Here is a 21,625-nt window from a genome sequence, read left to right on the forward strand (position 1 = left end):
CGCGAGATTAATCAGGATTCCATCAGTTCCGCTGAGAGACCTGTGCAAGATAAACTAAAGAAGAATCAAGGTAAACGATCGGTTTTGGAGCTCATCCTTCGCAATAAAGAGACAACATATTGTATAAATTACAAGATGCGAATTTAATATAATGTAATAAAAATTGGATAACTTTATATAATAAAGATATCGTTTGCATTCACGTGAGTGATAAAAATTTTCTCCTGTTTGCTTTCTTCTTCTCTTGTCACAAATTTTTCATCGTGACAATAAAATTTTGTAACTTTTTCCTGATTTCCAAACAAAATTTCATAATTTTCTCTGACTTAAGTAATATTTTAAAATTTTTTGTATCTTCGTTTTGATTTAGAAATCGTTAAATATTTTGTTGAGAGATGAATTTACCATAGTAACTGTACATTACTATTAATGTTACTGACTGTTTGTATTTTTGATTATTAAGTTGGTAGTATTCCAAAAGTGTGTAAATGAGATATACATATATTAAACTTCGTTAAAGTTAAACAGTTTAATTTTGAAAAATTTTGCAAAATTCCTTGACTTTTCTTTGATTTCATTAATTTTTTCAATTTCTCTGACAATTTCTAATTTTGTGGCCCTGCTTCTCTCTGTGAACAAAATTTTGCTGCTCGATGATCGTAATTTAATTATTAATATAATCTAATTATAATGCTGAAATAATTTTGTTAAAAATTTATTTGTAATTTATCGATCGTTAACACCCTGAATCCTCCCTGTCGTCATTTCGTTATCGAAATTCGTCGTTCACGTGGGAAAGGGACGCGGAATGTTGAGCGACTCGAGAGTCGCGGGACGATTTCCGCACATGGAAATGCGGACGATGCGTCCTATAACGAAGTAGTAAAAGTGGCGGAGCAGCTGGACGAAAAGTAAGTATAGACACGAGAAGAAATATTTCGCGAAAGCGATCGCGGGGGGCGGTCGTCGTACCTGCCAACGACTTTGCCCAACATTCGAGCGACGATGCGTCGCGACGCATCGACGCCCGCCTGGAAGATGCACGATCGAATGTCGAATAGTATGCACGACGCGTGTCTCCGTTATAAGCGAAACAACAATATAGCGATCAACAATGCAACGCAAGAATACCTGCTTCAGACACATACTCGCAAAGAAGCAAACAGATCATGAAATAATAAAAGTTATTTATGTAATAAAAGTGTCTGCTGCATGACTCAAATCGCACGTCTCGCAATAAACCGGCGACTTTATACTTGATTGTTCTGCAATGTACAATCGATAAGCATTCTGCGTTATGGTTTTCCGCGTTTTATCGCAGTCGCGTGTCGCGCCTCCTTGGTACTTCGGAATATTTCGCGGATTACTTTGCGATGATCGATCTTTCGGAATTAATAACGCGGGTGATGTAGGCGAAATGGGTATTAAAAGGAAAAAATAGTTCAGAAAGATTTTAAAATAATGATCATTACGGTTTACAGTACGTATTCTTGGTAGTCTTAAATTATATCTTGACCTGAGAAAATTGGAGCTCCACTCGTGGTGTGAATATATAATCACGCATGCATTCACTCGTATCGGAGACACATAGTCGCGCATCCTCCCGAACTGTAATTACTCGGGAGTATCGAAGGCTATCCTCGATTCATCGCGCGGAACACACTAGCGGACAGAGAAGCACAATGGACTTGTGCACGTACGTACGGAGAAACGGTTTGTCTCGAAACACCGAAGATATGTACACGAAAACGAAATCTTACCTCGCGCGTCGTCTCCCGTCTATCTCCGAAGTCCCGCAAGAAATTGGACAAATTGTAAAGTCGATCGAGAGGAGAACTCGTTCCTTCGAAACTAAATCGTCTAATCTCTGCTTTTCCTTCCGTTCTCTTTAATTTATCCCAATACGTGTCTTGATTCTGAACAAAAACTTAATTTTCTGATCCTCTTCCTTGAAAATAAAACATAGTTGGAAAAATAAATATCAATTGATTGGGAACAAGATTAAAATTTTTTCGCGATTTTGAAAAATAAATCCTCATCCTATTTCTTTTTGATATAAATAATCCTGCAGCTTAATTAATTGTATTCATTCTCGATCCTTCGTTCCACATTGTTGGGAGACGACGCACGCTTAAATCCTAGATAATTTATACAAATTGCGTGTAAATTAATAATCAAAGGGTTTACTCGAGGTAAGACGTATGTAAGTATTGTAGTAAGCTTAGATATACGATTATAATATGTTAGACTAGACTCCTTTTTTTTCTTTTTTTTTGGGAAAGACTAAAGTTAGGCAAAAGATGACATTTTTGTTTTTTCTTTTTTCTTCATTAAAGTGTTCTTTTCTATGGATTCTTTCTCTCTCTCTCTCATACTCTTTTCTATTCATTATTCTTTCAGGCACACCTCGCTCTTTCTCTTATTTTGTCTCGCTTTTCTCGCTTTTCTCTCTTTCTTTCTCATTTTCACTCGTATTTTTCATTCATCCTGTCGCTCCGACGACACACCTCATTCTCATCTCGCATTCGTTTCCCATTCGCGGACTAGCAATAAATTTTTGAACTTATATTAGCCGTTAGAACGCTCTCTTGGAAAACACAAGTTTCGCCTTATACTAATAATGGTAATGGTCTCTTCATCTTTCTTTCTGCATTCCTCTCTTTCTTTCTATCCTCGCCACAGCTAATGCTCTTTCGACCCGTTTCTATCCCCAACCGCCTTCTTCGCCTGCGATCTCGTCAACGACGATACTATACAACTAGAATAATAAATATTGCCGCAATATTATTTGCTACATTCGTCCCAAATAGTCAACAAGTCTGACTCCCGGAGTATCGCGGTTCTTGGTCTCCTCATTTACATCACACCGACCAAATTTCTTTTCAATGATTTCCATCGTGTGTACTTTATATGGAAATATGTAACTTTCGAGCGAACGATCGAGCATCAATTTTTAAGGAGACCAACTTATTTCTTATAGACACCTTATAACTGTCCCAACGCATTCGCGTGTAAAATTATTTTGTAAAATTAAAACTTAGAAATGTAAAAGAATAAAAACTCAGCTCCAAAAAAAAAATGTCAATGTGTGCAATTACAAAAGAACATTAATTCTGATACAAATTTTGAAGCAAAATTACAAGGAAGTCTAAAAAAAAGTCTAAAAAATTAATTTCAATCATAACTTATTTTTTGTTTTTCTTTTTACAAATTTAATTTGGATAAACTCAAAAAATCTATTAAATACTTCTTAAAATCTTTTTGAGCATTGAACTCTCGATAATTATTAACAGCTCATTAACACAGCGTGTTGAAAGAACTTCATGCAACCCTCCAAGTTTGAGCTCAAAACTGCCGCAATCTCCGAGGAGTCTAATTTCACCGGTAATCGCCTGATATCAGTCGCACGCGCGCGCGCAAACATGTTACCAGATGTATATAGTAGTAATAATATCTCTCTTTCCATTTCTATTCGTGTGTTAAGTATACATTAATATCCGTTCTCGATACCGCGCGCGGTGTTCTTCAATCGTCCCAGGTGGGGAAGCTATCCTGATCGATGAACAGGTTCTTGCCCGTCTTCGTTGACGCGGTTTGATCGATGCGGCGGCCGCTTCCCACCGCCCCCGTTTGCCTCTGTTGATGGCCGCCGATGCCGATATGCTGCTGCTGGTTCGGCGTGCCGCCGAAATTCGTACTGCCAAATACCGGCTGGCCAAACGCGTCCAGCTGTTGGCTCTCGTAAATGCTGTGGTCTGGCGAATACTGCTTCTGCTGTTGCCGCTGATGGTGCTCGGTCACGGTCAACTCGATGTTGCCGGCCGTACCGCCAACGACGACGTCATCAACGTTCTCCGACGCGTTCGCCTCTTCCAGACTACTATTCTTGATTCCATACTGGAAGTACATGATGAAACCTGATGGCAGATACAAGAAGCAGTGTTTCGATTGATTGTGAGATTCACAGAAAGGAATTAGAAAAGTTAAAGAGTTATTGTTTCACTTCAAAAATCAGATAGAATCGGAAATAGGTATAATCTTCGTTCACATAGTTTGTATACAAAACTTTATGAATTTATTTATACCGAGAATCATCCAAACTGTGAATCTGACCAAGGTGAGGATGCTGAGCTTGAAGATGAGATAAATGTTAACAGTAACGGCGATTGCGGGGACAAAAGGTAAGCCTGGAGTCATGAACATTACGCTGCTCCTGAAACAAAAAACGGGAATACAGGAAATTAACACTTATTAGATTATTAAACCATTTCACGATTGGACACGTTTCAGTTGACAGATTTACGGGATTGCGATTTGCAAATAACCTACCTATTTTGCGGCTTTCTACTGATGACAAGAAGTATACCAATTATGGCAAAGAGAAATAAGAATAGTAATATCGTTGTAAATGTTCCCATGTTACCTGAAAGAAAAAAGAGCTGAAATATATCGATATTCAATAGATATATTTATAGTGATTCGTGAAATTAATCAAATAATTAAAACAATTTTGTAGAATTATTTAGATATGTATTATGTTTTAGAAATATTATTTAGAAATATATCCTTCTAATGTTATACGAGCTAAACATTCATTACATATTTTTTCTTCTCTTATTATGTCGAAATATGTTACGGAACATTTGATTAATTTTACAAATATTTATTAATGTATTAAAAACGGTACAAAGTTCTCACCCATTCCACAGACGATAATCAAATCAAAAATAAGGATCAAGACGTATAAGATCCCAACGAGCTTCATAACATAACGTCCTGACGCCTCTGTCGCAGGACCTCTGTCCACCCACGGGAATATAGCAGGACAAAGGTACTGCGCCGCCTACGAAATGTCACCATTCATTAGCTTCATAATAATCACAGTGTCGGAAGGTTTTATGTGAATGAAACCTGATGAAGTAAACACGTACACTTAAATATCAAAGGGGCAAACCTCGGTAATCTCATCCTTTGAGTTAAATAATTTTGTTTTTTTTAACTTCCATGTATCAAAATGTAAATTAATTCATTTCTGTAGTTTCAAAGTAAACATCGTCTATTATATCATATATTAACATGCATTTAGTAAATAATAAATTAAATTTAAGTCAAGAATGCATCTTCTTGAGTTAAATTAAATTGTCAACTCTGCATTGTTTTAGTCAAATTAACGACATATTGATTAATAGTTACTCTCTAAATTTCTTGGAGTGAAATCTCACTTCAAAAGTGTTAAAGTATTGTCAAATTTTCACTCTTTTTTTGGAGAGAAATTCATTCGAAGATAAGAAATCTCCTTTTTTAAAGTGAATCTCACTCAAAAGTGTGAAATCTCACAAAAAAAAAGAAATTTGCTCTTATTCAAGAATACAAATTTTTCACTTTTTTTCAATACTGGCAGTATTTTTTTTCAAGTGAGAGTTACCCTAACAAATTTAGACAGTAATTGGGTATCATTTGACATAAATGTTATCATTATTATTTATTATTTTATTATTGTATTATTTAACAATTTATATCTAGATATCGTGTATGTTATGTAAAATTCTAATACAAATTTTAATATAAAATAAAAGATATTTGTACAAGATAAATATAATAACAATCGGATAGAAGTCTATTATTTTCGAGTGTATTACAATCGGGATGGTGACCTTAATTATTTCACCAAGCCATCGTTTTTCGATTACTAATGTCTACCTGCAGTCGACGCTGCAGATAATTCAACGGTGGCCCTATGATTGGCGTGTTTCCGGGATACTGATGAGCGCTACCGCAGCTCGAGGCAGCCGCAGCCGCATGCACGCTGCCGTAGAATTTATTCTCCGTTCTGTCGCTGACGAGATACTGATCGTCCTTACCCAATCCCACCTCGTCCTCCTCACCGCCGTACGTGTCATCCGAATCTGGTGACGAGCTGTTGCACCTCCTCACCCGCCGCACCTGGAACAATGCGACGCTAATTTCAAAATTGCGCAATCTCGCTTCGATCCATTCCTGCATTCCGCTACGCGATTGATCCAATTTTGTTCGTCGATGGAGAAGAAATTCAATAAAAAGGAAAGAAAATCGAATTGCCCTTATCTTGAAAATTTTAATGGTAAAAGAGATAAATCTTAGTCTTGCCTGACACAAAAATTTTTTTAACTCCATTGAAAGATAAAGGAGAACATTTAGAAAGAAAGGAAGACAGAAAATCTTTTAAGAAATCCCTTGAGAACGACATTTAAGATGAATGTACTCTGGAAATGGTCTAATTCCAAGAAAATGTCGAGCGCGTGCAAAGAACTGCCGAAACGGAGCTATACGAAAACGAAAAACAGAAAGAAGTATAGAAATCGAGGGGAGAAAATCTCGTTTTCTCGCTGAGACGAGAGAAGTTTCTTCAATTACATGACGATAGAGGTAGACTATATATTTTGTTGTTTTCTGAAACACAAACGCAAACACCTCACCGTGATACGTTGCCCATTATTGGTAGTCGTAAGCTCCGACTGGGACGTCTGTACCGAGTTCAATGCGGTTGTAAGCTGATCGGGCCTAAGCTCTTTGCCGTAAGTCACTTGGCCGTTCCCCTGCGTTTCCTTCGTGGGCGATCGACAAGGCGTCCGCAAGCTCTGCGGCAGCAACTCGATCAAATTTGTCGAATGCGGTTGATATCGCAATATCAGCACGCATGTGGACACCAGAGTGTACGCCAGTAGGGTACCTAAAGCATTAAATCGCGAACAAGAATATAAACGTGGTTCTTCCCAGCATTAATTATTCCATTATAATTCAATTCATGCGATAGTTGTAACATTCGACGAACGCAATATAGCAGAACTCTTGAAATTGAATAAACTATAGAAAAGATCGTACAAAGATAAAGAAAAATATGTAAATATATTTAAAAGTATATTATAAAAATTTAAAAGAACTATAAATTTATTCAAAAGTTAACTGTTCAAAAATTAATATGAGATTAATGTAATTAGCCAAGTATACACTGAAAAAAATTTCTGGTTAAAAACGGACGATCAGAATTTTCTGGTTATTTATTAGAATTCCAGTTGAGATAATCAGAATAATTAGAGTAGAATAATTAGATTTAACAGAATAATTAGATCAATCAGAATTCTAGTTATCTCAACTAGAATTCTAATAGATTTAAAAAACAGAAAATTCTGATTCATTTATTTTCCACCAGAATTACTAATAATTTCAATTAAACCATTTTTCTCAGTGTTAATTATAAAAACAGATTGTAAATCTGATGCAAGAAACATAACTTATTTGAATTCAACCAACGAAAAGATCTAATCATACACAGAAAGAATAGTTTTGCTGAAATATTTAAAAATTTAACTAGAGAGATCTAAAAATAATTTTATTTAGACCATTAAAATAATTATGTAGAACGCTTAAATTGTTTGCTAGAATGTTACAACTTTTTGCAGCCTTGTCATCAACGTTTAAGTGTTCTACATAATTATTTTGTTTCAACAAAATTATTTTCGAACCTATCTAAGTTAAATTTTCAGCAAAACCATTTTTTCCGTGTACAAATTTTATTCTATACAATTTAATTAGTTAATGGTTTTTCAAAACTCCTTACCAGTCAATAATCAATAAATATGACAAAAACGCTATATATTTATTTTATTCTAAATTAATTAACGGAATCGTTTTAAGTAACGATCTTACCGATCGACATCATTTCCACCAATACTTCCAGCTGGATCAACAGCGCAGCGAAAGCTGCACATATGCCGGAAGTTAAAGTCGCAATTGCGGGAGTGCCAGTCGCCGGCCAAACTTGGCTGAGGCTCCTGCGAAAGTGAAACGAGCGCTTTATATTCAAATTTACATCTACGGTCTTAACTGTTCTTAATAATTCCTCTCATCGCAGTTTCCGATGTTATCCTGTGTCTTGATTATTACCGAAATATAAGGCCATCCTGAGCCATCGCGTAGACTATTCTAGGCATCGGAAACATACTGCCGAACATGGAGACCGTCAGGCCTGCCAGCGCACCGACTGCGACGATGTACTTGCACTTATAGGCTCCGACTTGGCCGAACATTTCCACCAACGCCGAATCCTGATCAACCTGATCATATGGAACTGAAACACGAGGTACTCGAATACATGTTAGGAACACTATAACGTACTTCTGTTCCGCGAGATACTACCATCTCATGTAAATTCGACTCTGCGAGTTTCCTCGGCAATCAATGTGTCAATAGGAACAATTTCGTATGAAGCATAATAATAATAATACATTTCATACAATAGCCAATGTCAAAGTTTCAACAACTCTCATTTGCCTTATGAATAAGTTTCGCAATAATTTTAGTTTCTATCGTTTCGCCAAACATTGTTATACAATACAGAATTGTAAGTAAAATCGATCCCAATACGAGATGGAAGCAACTCTCGATTCATTGATAATTGTCATCGATGATTGTCAAAAAGATATGTAGGTTAAGTCTGAGATGATTAATGAATTAAAAGGAATAGTCCCAAATTTTAACTCTTTGCTTCTTGTACGTGTTCTAAATTTTGTTTCAAATTAAGAATATGATTATAAATTGATCTTTTTTTAAATGTGTGAAAATCATCAAATCAAATCAAATAAAAATGATTGTTGAAAATAATAAGTGTGAAATATAATTTTTAACTAACGTGTGGAAAATTTTATGACTTTTTATTTAAAAATCTAGATAAAATACATTTAGTAGAAAAGTACAATTTTAAAACATAAAATGTGATTTCGTAAGTTTGTATAAATTTGATTTTGATCTCACGTGATATTATACATCAATTATTATTATTTATTTATTTACAAATATGATAATATAATATTGTTTATGTGTTTTATTAACAATTATTTAAAAAAATGTTTATCTATTAAAATTTAATTACAATTAATATTGAATTTTTTTTTAATGTCCCTCTTTCTTTTCTTCATGAGTTGATTACATTAACGTAGCTGTTAAAGCTGCTCTGCGTTCATCAATAGTTGTTTAAATTTCAGAAATAGATATAAAAACACAATGATAAAATTAAAAAAACAGGCATATCGCTCTGCTGTGCCTGTCGTGAAAGATGAATAAAAGCGTATTTCCAGTAATAAAGACCAACAAACGATCGATTACGATTATTTAATGGTCTACTCACCAATCAGTGTCAAGACCATGCTGCTAGTGACGTAAGCGACGAGAATTATGATCAACGACGAGACTATGGCGAGGGGAATACTCCTCTTCGGATTTGTCGCCTCCTCGCCGGTGGTGGCTATTATGTCGAAGCCAATGAAGGCGTAGAAACACGTCGCCGCGCCGGTGAAAACCTGACAGGAAGAGAGATTCGGTTTTTCAACGCGTCGGACTGCAGAATATATTGTCGCGACGGACACCGAAATGCGATAAAATGGAACGAAAATAAGATATCTGACGGAAATTCGAGATAGAAAATCGAGTTCAAACAGAGCTGTGGCTCTTTAGGTAAATGTCATAATGCTTTTATCGAACTGCAAAATTTACCATAGACTTCACTTCGTATTAAGGAATACGATACTCATACCATTTGGCGTATCATTTGATTCAATAACTATGCCGATTATAGGGACGCGTATAAAGTAAATTAATTGGAGATCGATAAAAATGGTTGATTGTCCAATATGAGTCACTTTGCAACTGTCATCGCAATCCCTGCCTTCAGTTGGATTTACTGAAAGTGTCACGGCCTTTGAATGCAATATTAAAGCATTTACATATTTCATTTCTGCTCGACGAGTTTATGAATTTTTGATAAACTCCGAGAAAGTAAGATTAGGATGTTGCTTAAATAATCGGCGTACAATTGGTCACACAGAAGAAATTACTTATTCATTCACGTTTTGGTTCAGTCGTGCATTTACTTCAGAAAATAAATAAAAAGATCCGCAGAATATTGCGATCGCACACTACCACTAATGTTAAGGAATGCTAATGTTAAGGAATAGCCGAACTCTAACGGAATTATCTATTTTACGTCTTTTTTTTTATGTTCAGAAATTTTCTCTTTTAAATTTCATCAGTTTCAATTTTTTTCAATTTTTTACAGCAAAAAATTAGAAAAATTGCACAACTTAAGTAGACTAAATAATGTACCTTTAATTTATCTTATTTTATTTAGTTATTTTTTTAAATACACGATCAAATTGAATTTTACATATATAATTAAATTAAAAGTATCTATTTACATTTGAATAATATATAAGAATATTGTAGGATAGTGCTTGAGTTTATAAGCACTGAAGCTCTTAAAAGAAATAAACAGAAAAATATCGATCTACGTGTACGAGGTACATGTATGTTTAATATACTCAGATCATATTTTTCTATTTCTTTCTTTTATAAGCTTCAAAGTTATAAACTCGAGCACTTATAATACCCTTATATATTATTTACGTATGGGCAGATACTTTTAGTTTGATTTTTTTACTTGGAATCACTTATATTATGAAGAAAAAATCACTTATATCACTTATATAGTGAAGAATAACCTTCAAAAGGAAACTATATATGTATAATTCAACAACTTTTTTTGTTCTTTATATGTAGTTTTGTATCTTTTTACATTTGGCGTATTTTCTTTTATTTTAGGAAATAATTTTCACAAGTAAAGTGAAAAAAAAATAGACAAGTGCTTTTGTCAGTGATGTAAATGATTCCAGCATCTCTTTAATTTTTAAATGGCTTTTTCATGGCATACTCAGCTATTTTTCTAATGCTTTCTAATGCTCCCATTCTTTTTTCATTACTTATAATTCTTTTATAAAAGACATAGGTATACATTTGCTTGTACCTTAATGTCTAGTATTTCAATTAAGAAAAAATTTTTTTATAATATACAATCACATATTAATGTATTTTCTTAGTGAGGCATTTAAAAAAAAATTTTGATTATTCAAATATCGTTACTCCTTCCTTATAGATCGATTTAATTCTTTGAAAGGAAATAAAAAGATAAAATGAATAGGAGCGGGAAAAATACAAGGAGGAAGATCGTCAGATGAAAATGCTAAAATTTACATTTTCATAAGCATGGGAAATGGGGCAAGAAAAAATATGCGAAGGAGTTTCGAGTAAAATTGATATGAAATTTCGTGAACCAGCGAGAAGTGGGCGTTATATAATCGGTACACCCCCGGTTTTGTTATATCCTCTACATGTTCATTGCGCCCACGTGCGAACGTGTTACACAAAAGCGCAGTTAAATCGCGATTAAAGGTCGGCCCACCCGATTCATCGCAAATACATTGTTCAAATATAATACTTTAGCAATATAAAATCCTAGAGTTTCAGTCTCGAAATTCCATTAATCGAAAGCAAAGAAATTGCATCGCAATCGGGGCCGCGGCAATACGAACAATGTCAAACATTTGTCTCAAAAAGCATATTATCAGTACGCGAATTTCTTGCGGAAACAAAGAAATTAAAACGAAGGTGAACACAGACGAGACGTTACACACAGATTTTTTTTCAAACTTTTGGAACATCGTCGTTGTTCTTTGACAGAACTTGTGTTTCAAAGTTAATTATCTGTGCTCAAAAATATTCTACTTCCAAGAAGGCATGGGGAAGGCATAGGAAAGAAGAACTGGAGTTTTTAAATTGTTCGCGGTAATACGTAAGATGCCGTATAACTTTGCTGTAAAGGAATCCCGAGCAATGTCGAGTATTGAAAGATGTATTGTAGATCTCTGTGTTGATGGAAATAAAGAAGCTACAAACAAAATTACGCTCACGCGATGTTCGTTCGAATTTCTGAAAACTATTATCTCTACTATTTCTACTTACTTGTCTCTTACTATTTCTGAAAACTACTGTCTAATCTCTGAAAACTACTCTGTGATTCGATACAGAGTCGTGTTTCGAATTAATTATTTGAGAAGAAAATGTTTCACTTTCATAAAGAATAAGGAATGAAATGATGATGAGATTTTATAAGACGATGTACGAACGTTAAAACGGAACATTGAAGGAGAACACGAGAAAAGGCTCCTAAGGAAAGTCGTGAATCTTTCAGCGAGACAGCTGACTCTGTTGGTTCTTGCACACGTTACCTCTATATCCTTTATCGTACAGAGCTTGACTATCTCTAAATATTGTTTTACGCTGGAGAATAATTCGTTTCATCCGCACGTTATAAAGAATAAAAAAAAGGTGGGAGAAAGTGCATTGAGAGATAAAAATTGTTGCAATTACCATAATAACTATAATTTAGTCGATTTTCGGGATAACTATATATTTAAGCAGAAGAAATAATAACCTGCTCATTATTGAAAACTGCAACATAAATTTTAATAATAAAAATATCGTCAAAAGCGAGCTCATAAAACAAGATTTAATGTTAATTTTGTTAATAATAATAGTTATACATTTGTAGTTGGTTTAACCATACAAACATAATCAATTGTGCCATTCGCTAAATATTGGTCTTCATTCATATGATAATTATGCATGCATGTGCGTTTTGTATAATATTTGCTAATATTGGTATACATTGGCCATGTCATTTGGAGTCGCATTAATAATAATCACATACACTGCTTGAAAATCTTCAACATTCTCTTAACATATCTCTTTCGATTATTATTACCATATAAATAGCAAGTGAATTTAAGAAAATAATTATACTCACTATAATTGCGATTGCATTTATTAAATAAAAATGTTTATTTTATTTTGTTATTTATATCTTAATATAAATAATTTTTATTATATTAATGTTTGAAATTATTACAGTTTACAGTAGAATTTTTTCATGATTGAGAAGACATATGTAATTATTATTATTGGGAGTACAAATTAGTTCGGTCCGTTTCCCTAAAGATAGCTCCAGCTATTGTGAATGATTCATAGTAACAGCTGATTTTGGCGATTTCAGAGAGGTTAAACATGCTGCTAATAATATTCAGTTTATATCGCTTTGAGTTTCATACAAAAATCTTGATTTTTACTGTGTTTGAAATGTCGAATTTTGTGTTAACCAAGCAGCATTTGCGGGAGGTTTTGATTTTCTGCTTTAATTGAAAGAAAAGTGCGGCTAAAGCCCATCGAATGTTTGTCGAAGTTTATGGTGACACTGCTCCAACTGATAAATCATGTAGAGAATGATTTCGACGTTTCAAGGATGGAGATTTCAGCGTTGAAGACAAGCCTCGCTCCGGACAGCAAAAAAATTCGAAGACAAAGAATTAGAGGCATTACTCGAAGAAGATCAGAGTCAAACGCAAGAGGAGCTTGCAGAAGGTGGCTCATTGGAGGTAACTCAACAAGCCGTTTCTGTACGATTGAGAGCTATGGGAATGATTCAAAAACAAGGAAATTGGGTGCCTTATGAACTGAAACCGAGAGACGTTGAAAGGCGATTTTTCACTTGCGAATAGCTAATTCAAAGACAACAGAGAAAAAGTTTTTTGCATCGGATTGTGACTGGAGATGAGAAGTGGATATTCTACGACAACCTCAAGAAGAAAAAATACTACGCTAAGCCCGGTTAATCTATGACCTCAACATCAACACCACAGCTGAACATTCATTGATTCGAAGATCATGCTCTGCATCTGGTGGGACCAAAAGGGTCTTGTTTACTATGAGCTGCTGAAACCTGGCGATTCCATTATGGGCGATCGATATCGGCTACAATTGATTCGTTTGAGCCGTGCATTGTGAGAAAAACGGCCGAAATACGAGCAAAGACATGATAAAATTATTCTTCTTCATGACAATGCTCGGCCTTATGTCGCTAAGTTGTAAAAAAATATTTGGAAATGCTCAAATGTGATGTTTTACTGCACCCGCCGTATTCTCCGGACATTGCTCCTTCTGATTATTGGTTGTTCCGAAGGATGTAGCAAATCACCGATTCACTTCTTTCGCAGAAATCGAAAATTGGCTCCAAAATTGGATCGCCTCCAAAGACGAGTCATTTTTTCGAGATGGAATTCGAAAATTGTCTGAGAGATGGAAAAAAGTAGTAGGCAGCGATGGACAATACTTTAATTGATCTGTTCATTCATTTTGTTTTGAAATAAATGCACAAAAAAACGGACCGACCTAATTTGTACTTCCAATACTAATATTATAGCAGAAACAATCACAAAAATGGAGCATCTAACCATAATTATTTTACCATGTAATTATAGTTACAAATATCAAACATTTTTCTTTTAGTGCGAAAAAACAAATAAAGCATGTTTTAATATTTCGAATGTTATAAACGTTATGAATATCAAGGTGCGTGTAATACAGAGATAAAAAAATTGTATCATCTTAATTTTATGCACACGGAAAAAATAATTTTGTTAAAATTTAGCTAGATACAAATCTGATAATAATTATGTTGAATCATCAAAATAATTATATAGAAAATAAAAACATGATGAGCTGCAAAAGATTTTAACATTTTAGCAACCAGTTTGAGTGTCCTACATAATCATTTTGATGATCCAATAAAATTGTTTTCAAATCTGTATAGCTAAATTTTTAGGTACTTCAGTAAAATCATTCTTTCTGAAACCTAATCTCTGTACTCTCCAAGAATTATGCGATATATTTCTCATGTCAGTTGCAAAGGAGAGTAAATTTCAGGTAGAAGGGGAAACAGTAATTTATAGTCGCCCATTGTCGAGAAATTAGTACCTTCTCAAAGTAAATTACGCTCCACTGAATGTTAAATCACCATAAGTAAGTAAATTAAAAAATGTTGTAACGGAGCACGTCATTATGCGTTAAGACCAGCAATCTCATTCTTCTTGTCGACCACACTATCGTCCTTATCTCGACTCCGCAATTTTAGCGGACATAAACTATTTAGAACAGATCTCTCGTTGAAAAGAAGAAGCATTTGAATTAAATTCTCTGTGCATTACAACGAAATTCCATCCTATATCTTCTATTCTTCGAAAACTGGAACCTAATTCTGGACGTGAAAGATCATTCCAACAAATGCTTTTGCTAGTATGCTTTTGTTGAAATTACGGCTATTATTCTATGTAAAACACAGAATATTCATGGACAAATAAGAATGAATAATTTCAGAAAAACTTCACATTTTTCTTGAAAATATCGCAATGTAGAGATGCGGTTGGAAATGTATATTGCACCGGAAGGAAAGGAATAAATCTTCAGAGAGAGCAAGCACACCAGAAAGCCGGCACATCCTCGTATTACATTTCGTCTGATTGATTTATTCTCCGGTTTCGACGGGAATTGCGCCCGCAAATGGGGCGCTCAAAGATCGGTAGAACTACCGTAAACAATAAAGCGTATCCTGAACGAGGAGTGAGCAATGAAGGTGGAAATGAAAAAAATTGCTGTTCTAGAAATAGAATAGAAAGATTGATATAAAAAATCGTGAACATTTTACTTGTTTATTGTAAAGAATTAATCTTTAATACATATACGATTGGGTCATATTCATGTTTTCAGTTTTTTTTTTTTTTTCTTAAAATACTAGAAATGCTTAGAAATACCTAAATAATAGTCTATATTCTTTTCTTAAAAAATTTTGACATCTAAAAACAAGTTTTATGAATTGCCCCCGTTTCTGTGTATCTTCCGATGAAGATGTTTTGGAAATTCATCGTAGAATATGAAAGATATCCATCGTGTATAGAGTATAATTCTTTTTGCAACTAAAAAATTTTTATTTTTTACTTTTAATTAATTCTCGTTTACACTGCAAAGATTTCACGAACTAAAAAAATGTAATAAATATAAAATTCAAAAATATTTAAATCAATTCAAAAATGTTTTTTCTAATTAATTGTAACTTTTTGTAACGCAATATCAATTTTAAAAATGCATTATTTAAAATGTAAATAAACATTCAATTTATGCAAAAAAGATCAACTTCAAGTTATTCAATAACCAAACTTTTTGGTTGATACTAGAATTATTTTTTCTTTTATAATTTGAAATGTCAACTTTAAGATATTGAAACATTTGCTTTAAACATTTTTGTTTAAAATTTTTGCACTTTTATATGAAAAAGTAAATTTTTCTTATTTTGCTGACTATAATTAGTCATAACATTTATATAAAAGTTTTTATAAATATAATAAAACTTTAAAATATTTTCTAAAGATGTCAAAATATATATAAGAATTACTTAATTTTTATATATTTGTAAAAGTGACGAAAATTAATTCAGGACACAAAAACATATCGCGTGTAAAGATTAATATTATACAATCAAGATGCATTGGAAAGAAATTTCTGAAGTAAAATTATTGACTCAATTATTTTGATACTTTTTAAAAAATTAATGAAAATGCTTATGAAATCTTTATATCTTTGGTCCCATTCGACAATTTTTCATCTCTGATCGGACGATATTAAATTATTACGTTGTATACGTATATAATGCGTGATGATTGATCTATTCACATATACACAGAAAAATACTGTGTACAAGTAATAATTACTTGCTTCAAATATTTCAAAAATTTATTTCTACAAATCTATCATAAGTTCATCACAAGCATAAAGTTTATTCAAAATACAATTTTAAATACTAATGGGTTTACTTCAATTAAGATTATTAAATTAATTAAAACAAATTCTCGATTTGCTTATTATATCAAGTCACCTCTTCGATCGATGTTATAATATTCTATAAAAAAAATAAATTCTTATTTTGAATATACATTAATGAGTTTTTCTAAAATTTATAATAAGTATACTTTAAAATCATTATCAAAAAAATATTCTTTGTTAAAGATAACTTTTAAAAGAAAGAAAGTAACTTGAGTAATCACTTTTCTTAATTAGAATGACATTTTTCTATATGTATATAGTAATATATACTTATATATTAAGTATATTATGTATAATTATTTTATTAAAAATTAAATATTCATTTGCGGTGCATTGCATTACATTTTCCCGTATCAATAGATATTTATAAAAATTACGAGCACGCGCGTTTTATCCGCAGGAAATATGTAACGTTCCCACCGGAACATTATATGTCAAAGGAACTAGAAATCTCTCTCGCGTTCGTTGCGGAATTATCATCATGTAGACATGGTGCACTCTCAAGGGGATTTTTTCATCTTTTCACATACTCGCGATACGTCTTTTTATATACAGGTCCTAACTTTGGTTATAGTCCATCGACGAAATTATGCCACGTTTCCAGGTAGAATTCAAATTGAGAATGTACGTGACGCCCCGGATCGGATGTAATGGGCAAGTGGCAAGAGTTTACGGGCGAGATCGTAAAGAAATCGGAGTCGCTCCCGCTTGCACCAGACCACAAACTATGCCTACATCTTCGTGAAACCCAACACCGCTCTGCGCAGCATCTCTAAAAGAGCGCTCTGCGGAGCATCTCTTTCTTCTTTGTTTTAGCTTGCAAAACAGCGACCGAATCCCTTTCCATCTCCGCGCTTTCCTCTTCGATCTTGTGCTAATATTTGGCAGACCAGAAGATAAATTGTCGCAGATGGAATGAAGTTATAGACGGAGTTCACGCGTAATTTAACAGAAGGAAATTTAAAATTACGTTACGACTGGAATAAATTCTGATTTATTCGTCAGCATATATGTACTCGTTATAAAAAACATCTACTCTCTCTCTTTAAGGCAATATATAAATTTCTCTTCTACTTTACATATTAGTTTAACAACAATAATAATTCTCTGTAAGATAAATAAGATAAAGATTTATTAAATTAACGAAAATACTCCTTACAAAAATCTAATACTAAGACTAATCTAAGACTAATTTATTACTGAAAGATAGTAATTAATTATTTATATTTGGAATATTAAAAATTAAAATTAATATTTATTACTAAAAAACAGTATCAAAGTAAGTAATTAATTAATATTATGTAGCAGTAAGTAATACTTACATAAGTAATTAGTTACTATTTTTCAGTAATAAATTGATCAGTTTCAAATTTCTGTAAGAGAAGAGAGATGCATACAGACCAAACAGATGCATAATTAACGTTTTGAAAAATATTCCTTTTGTCTTTTCTAATTTATTCTTTTTATATTTTCTTACATATTATGTTTTTTACATTTCATTAAAGCAGTACGTCTTTTGTGAAGAAAGACACGTGCTATCTCGCAAAGAATTGTAAGTCATTAATTTTAGCGACGTTTTAGCGACCACATCGTCGGTAGTACGATCACGGTAGTAAGATCGATCCGTCGTCGCGAGATTAAACGGCTGCGGCAAGTCAGTCTGGCCTGTCGTGAACAGGATGCTCCGCGAACTGTGTGACACGTAGGCATCGCGATCTGTAAAAGTCAAAGGTACCGCTCCGGCACGTGCCAGCGCGCCGATGTCGTGAACTATCGATACGGGAAAGACTCGTTCCAAGTGAACGGACATAAATAATTCCCTCGTCGAATTAAAACCAGTAATAGATGCAGTAACAATATTAGTGGAAAAATGAAAGCAAGCGCAAGGTGGTATGTAAAAGATATAAAAAAATTCGCTGAAATCAGAAAAGGCCATTAAATAATTGGGTCGTTGTATATGTTAAATATTTATACAGAGACGTGGATATAAACTGAATTAAACGTATTGATTCGGATAAATTTATCGAACAACTCTCTCTGCACTACACCGCATCGATGTTATTCTACGTAAATCATCGGAAATTCGGACAGGCGTGCGAGTATTCGGATTGCATTGTTTCACGTACGCGAACCTCACATTTCCTCATTAGAACACTATCACTTTTCTTGATATCCTAAATTGAGGGAAACGTCATTAATTACGATTCCCGCAGATGTGACGCATAATATGAGCAATAAAACGGTACACGAAGTTACTCCATAAAACAAATGAATTTCTGGTCCCGTTGACTGCTCGGTCACCATTCATTTTAATTCGAGTGTGACATCGTATCATATGGCGATCGTTGACGAAGCAGAATGAAGCTGGAAAAAAAGAGCTTGACGTTTTGCACAGTGCACGAAATAATGACAGGCTGGTGCGGTTTGTCCGCCACTCGAGACGCGCAAAAATGGTCGATATCGTATACGAATGCATACAATATATACGTTGTCATATTACAGTATCACGTATCATCGCGGACGTTCTCTCGGATCGTATAACGTCGACTACAGACAGTCACAAAAGTGGATAAAATTAATAAAATGGATAAATCATTATCAGAAGAAAACATTTATGTTAACACACAAAATGGATATGTAACATTTCGTAAACTTCAATAGCAGTAGAGAGCAGACTATACTTATTATTAATAAAACTACTACATATACTACATTAATAAATAGAAACAGGACCATTTATATAAATACATCAACTAAATAGGAGAAACGCTAAACTAATTATAGTCAAAGTTAGATGTTAGAATACATGCATATAATTAATTTGCTTTTTTAATGAATTTATCTCAGAAATATGACTGTGCGCTGATTACTTCCGAACTTTCAACACAATATCAATCTGAAATAATAATCTTCTCAAATTTAATTATATCATTGATTTCATGCTTAAAATTAATTTTAAAACCTGTAAAGAACTTAGACTAATAACATTGAAGCAATTAAAATAAATTAATATAAAAGATGTATAATGAAAATACAAGGAATTTATTATTTTAATAAGAAATATAAATAATCGTATTTAAAAAATGAATAAATATTATTTATAAAAATCTTAGAGAGAAAGAAACAATAAGAATACATTTTTAACATAAATAAAAAATCAAATTTCTAAAAAAATAAAGAGCAAAGAGATGCGAAGAGATATTACTTAAACTTGGTGAGTTACTTATCATCTCGTACCATAATAAAATGAAAAATTGTGTTAAAGAGAATTTAAATATCTAATGTTGTGCAGCAAATACGCGCGGAGCTGCTATCGCGAAACACATCGAATTTTCTTCAACAAAGAAGCGCGATATAAACGCCAGAGGCAGAGAACAAAAGAGGAAAATAAAAACGAGGGAGTGAGAAAGAGGGAATGAAAAAGAGATCTGCTCGGGACGAAACGCCAGGATTGTCGGATCTGTTTTTGCAGGCAACCTGATTCGGACAGTTTTTAATTTATTTCCCTTGAGATTACGGGGAGCGTACGAATTATATGCTTGGCACGGAGAAAACGGGGATAGTTCGATAGAATAATTTCCCCGTCGATGCGCGCATCTTTTGCATATCACCGCGAGTACATCATCGCTAATGATTTACATGTTATTCTTGACGCTTCGAGCAATTTTTCAGTTATAACTGATACGCGAACCGCCATAGCATGCATTATTGTACTTAATATTTTTATCCTTGTATGCTTCTTTACAATTTCAACACTATTCTATTATTTTTTGCAAATAAAGAAGACTTTCTCTATTGTACATATCATTTATATACTTCACTTCTTTTTTCAAAGAAATTATATAAATAATTAATATTTATTTCTTTATATTCTTTGGAATGGAATCTTACTCTAAATAATGAATTTTACTCTTAAACATTGAAAATTCTGCCACCTCTTTTTTAAAATAGAATTTTCGCTCTTCAGAGTAACTTTCCATTTAAAATAAATTAGAGACTCAAGGAACACATCAAATCGGGAGAAAGTCAAAATGACTTTATTTTAACGTCATGAAAATAATAACTTTAGTTATAAAATTTGATTGTTTTATTGACGTTAAAATCATTTTAATTTTTTGTTGACTTTTGTATTTTTTGGGGATTAATGAGAAAACTTTGGTCCAGTCGGAATAAATTTAATCTAAATTTTAAAAAAACGTGCTATTTGGACATTGTTAAAATATGAATCAAAGTTACCCCCATTTTACGATACGCGAAAATATATTTAAGGGTCAATTATCGTATTATCGATTTACACTAAATTACATAAAGTCAAGTCAGATTCTCCTATCTGGAAATGGTTCTGCAGATAACCACCCAGCATGCAAACGCACTCGAAAACAAATGGTGTAGACTCTCGTTCTTCACCAGGCTTCGCTCTCTATTTCTCCCGATAGTCATTCGAACAGTATCCCGATATCCCAGGGCTCTATCTCGCGCTATCGATTGCTGCAGACATCGCCGTCACCGCGTCGCATCGCGTCGCGTTGTGTCGCATTCTATTCGTCTCTCTGTGTCTGTGCGCGATACGAGGCACATTTTCCATCGTCGTTCTACCTGCTAGCGATCATTGTCCTTTCCCGGTACATCTGTCGAGCCGACTTGATGCAACAAGTTTGCAACTGTCCCGCATAACTGTCGTAAGCCGCGGGTGGAGAATCCCTTGACCGGATCTCGGTGGCGGCGACCTTGCGCCTCGAGCGATTGGAATTTCATGCGAATTGTCGGAATCTTCCCTTGTCAATACATTATGATATTCAGAAATTTGTTATAATATGATTGACGTAGAAAACGAATATATGAAAGAGCGAAAAAAGTTCGAATATTTTCTTTTAATTGTAACTTTCGATATATCATCGATATTTCAACATTTTGAAAATATGGATAAATATGGATAAATATCAATTAATGAACATGAACCAATTATTGAACGAAATAACAATTTTAAATATTATATATTAAGCTTTCAATGATATATATATATATATATATATATATATATATATATATA

General features: G+C 33.5%; 1 protein-coding gene across 1 annotated transcript in view; it reads right to left on the minus strand.

Moving 5' to 3' along the window:
• Window positions 1-3,525: 3,525 nt before the first annotated feature.
• The window catches only part of LOC105623561 (cationic amino acid transporter 2), a 47,662-nt gene continuing 29,562 nt past the window's right edge, over window positions 3,526-21,625 (minus strand). The window contains exons 5-13 of the mRNA XM_012204950.1: window positions 9,164-9,335; window positions 7,924-8,107; window positions 7,687-7,811; window positions 6,456-6,709; window positions 5,701-5,943; window positions 4,699-4,843; window positions 4,330-4,423; window positions 4,086-4,213; window positions 3,526-3,917 (exon numbers count right to left, since the gene is read on the minus strand). Coding sequence (XP_012060340.1) covers window positions 3,526-3,917; window positions 4,086-4,213; window positions 4,330-4,423; window positions 4,699-4,843; window positions 5,701-5,943; window positions 6,456-6,709; window positions 7,687-7,811; window positions 7,924-8,107; window positions 9,164-9,335 — 1,737 coding nt within the window. The remainder of the gene's footprint in view (window positions 3,918-4,085; window positions 4,214-4,329; window positions 4,424-4,698; window positions 4,844-5,700; window positions 5,944-6,455; window positions 6,710-7,686; window positions 7,812-7,923; window positions 8,108-9,163; window positions 9,336-21,625) is intronic.

The sequence above is a fragment of the Atta cephalotes genome (assembly GCF_000143395.1).
Source record: "Atta cephalotes unplaced genomic scaffold scaffold00059, whole genome shotgun sequence".
In the NCBI taxonomy this organism is placed as follows: Eukaryota; Metazoa; Arthropoda; class Insecta; order Hymenoptera; family Formicidae; genus Atta; species Atta cephalotes.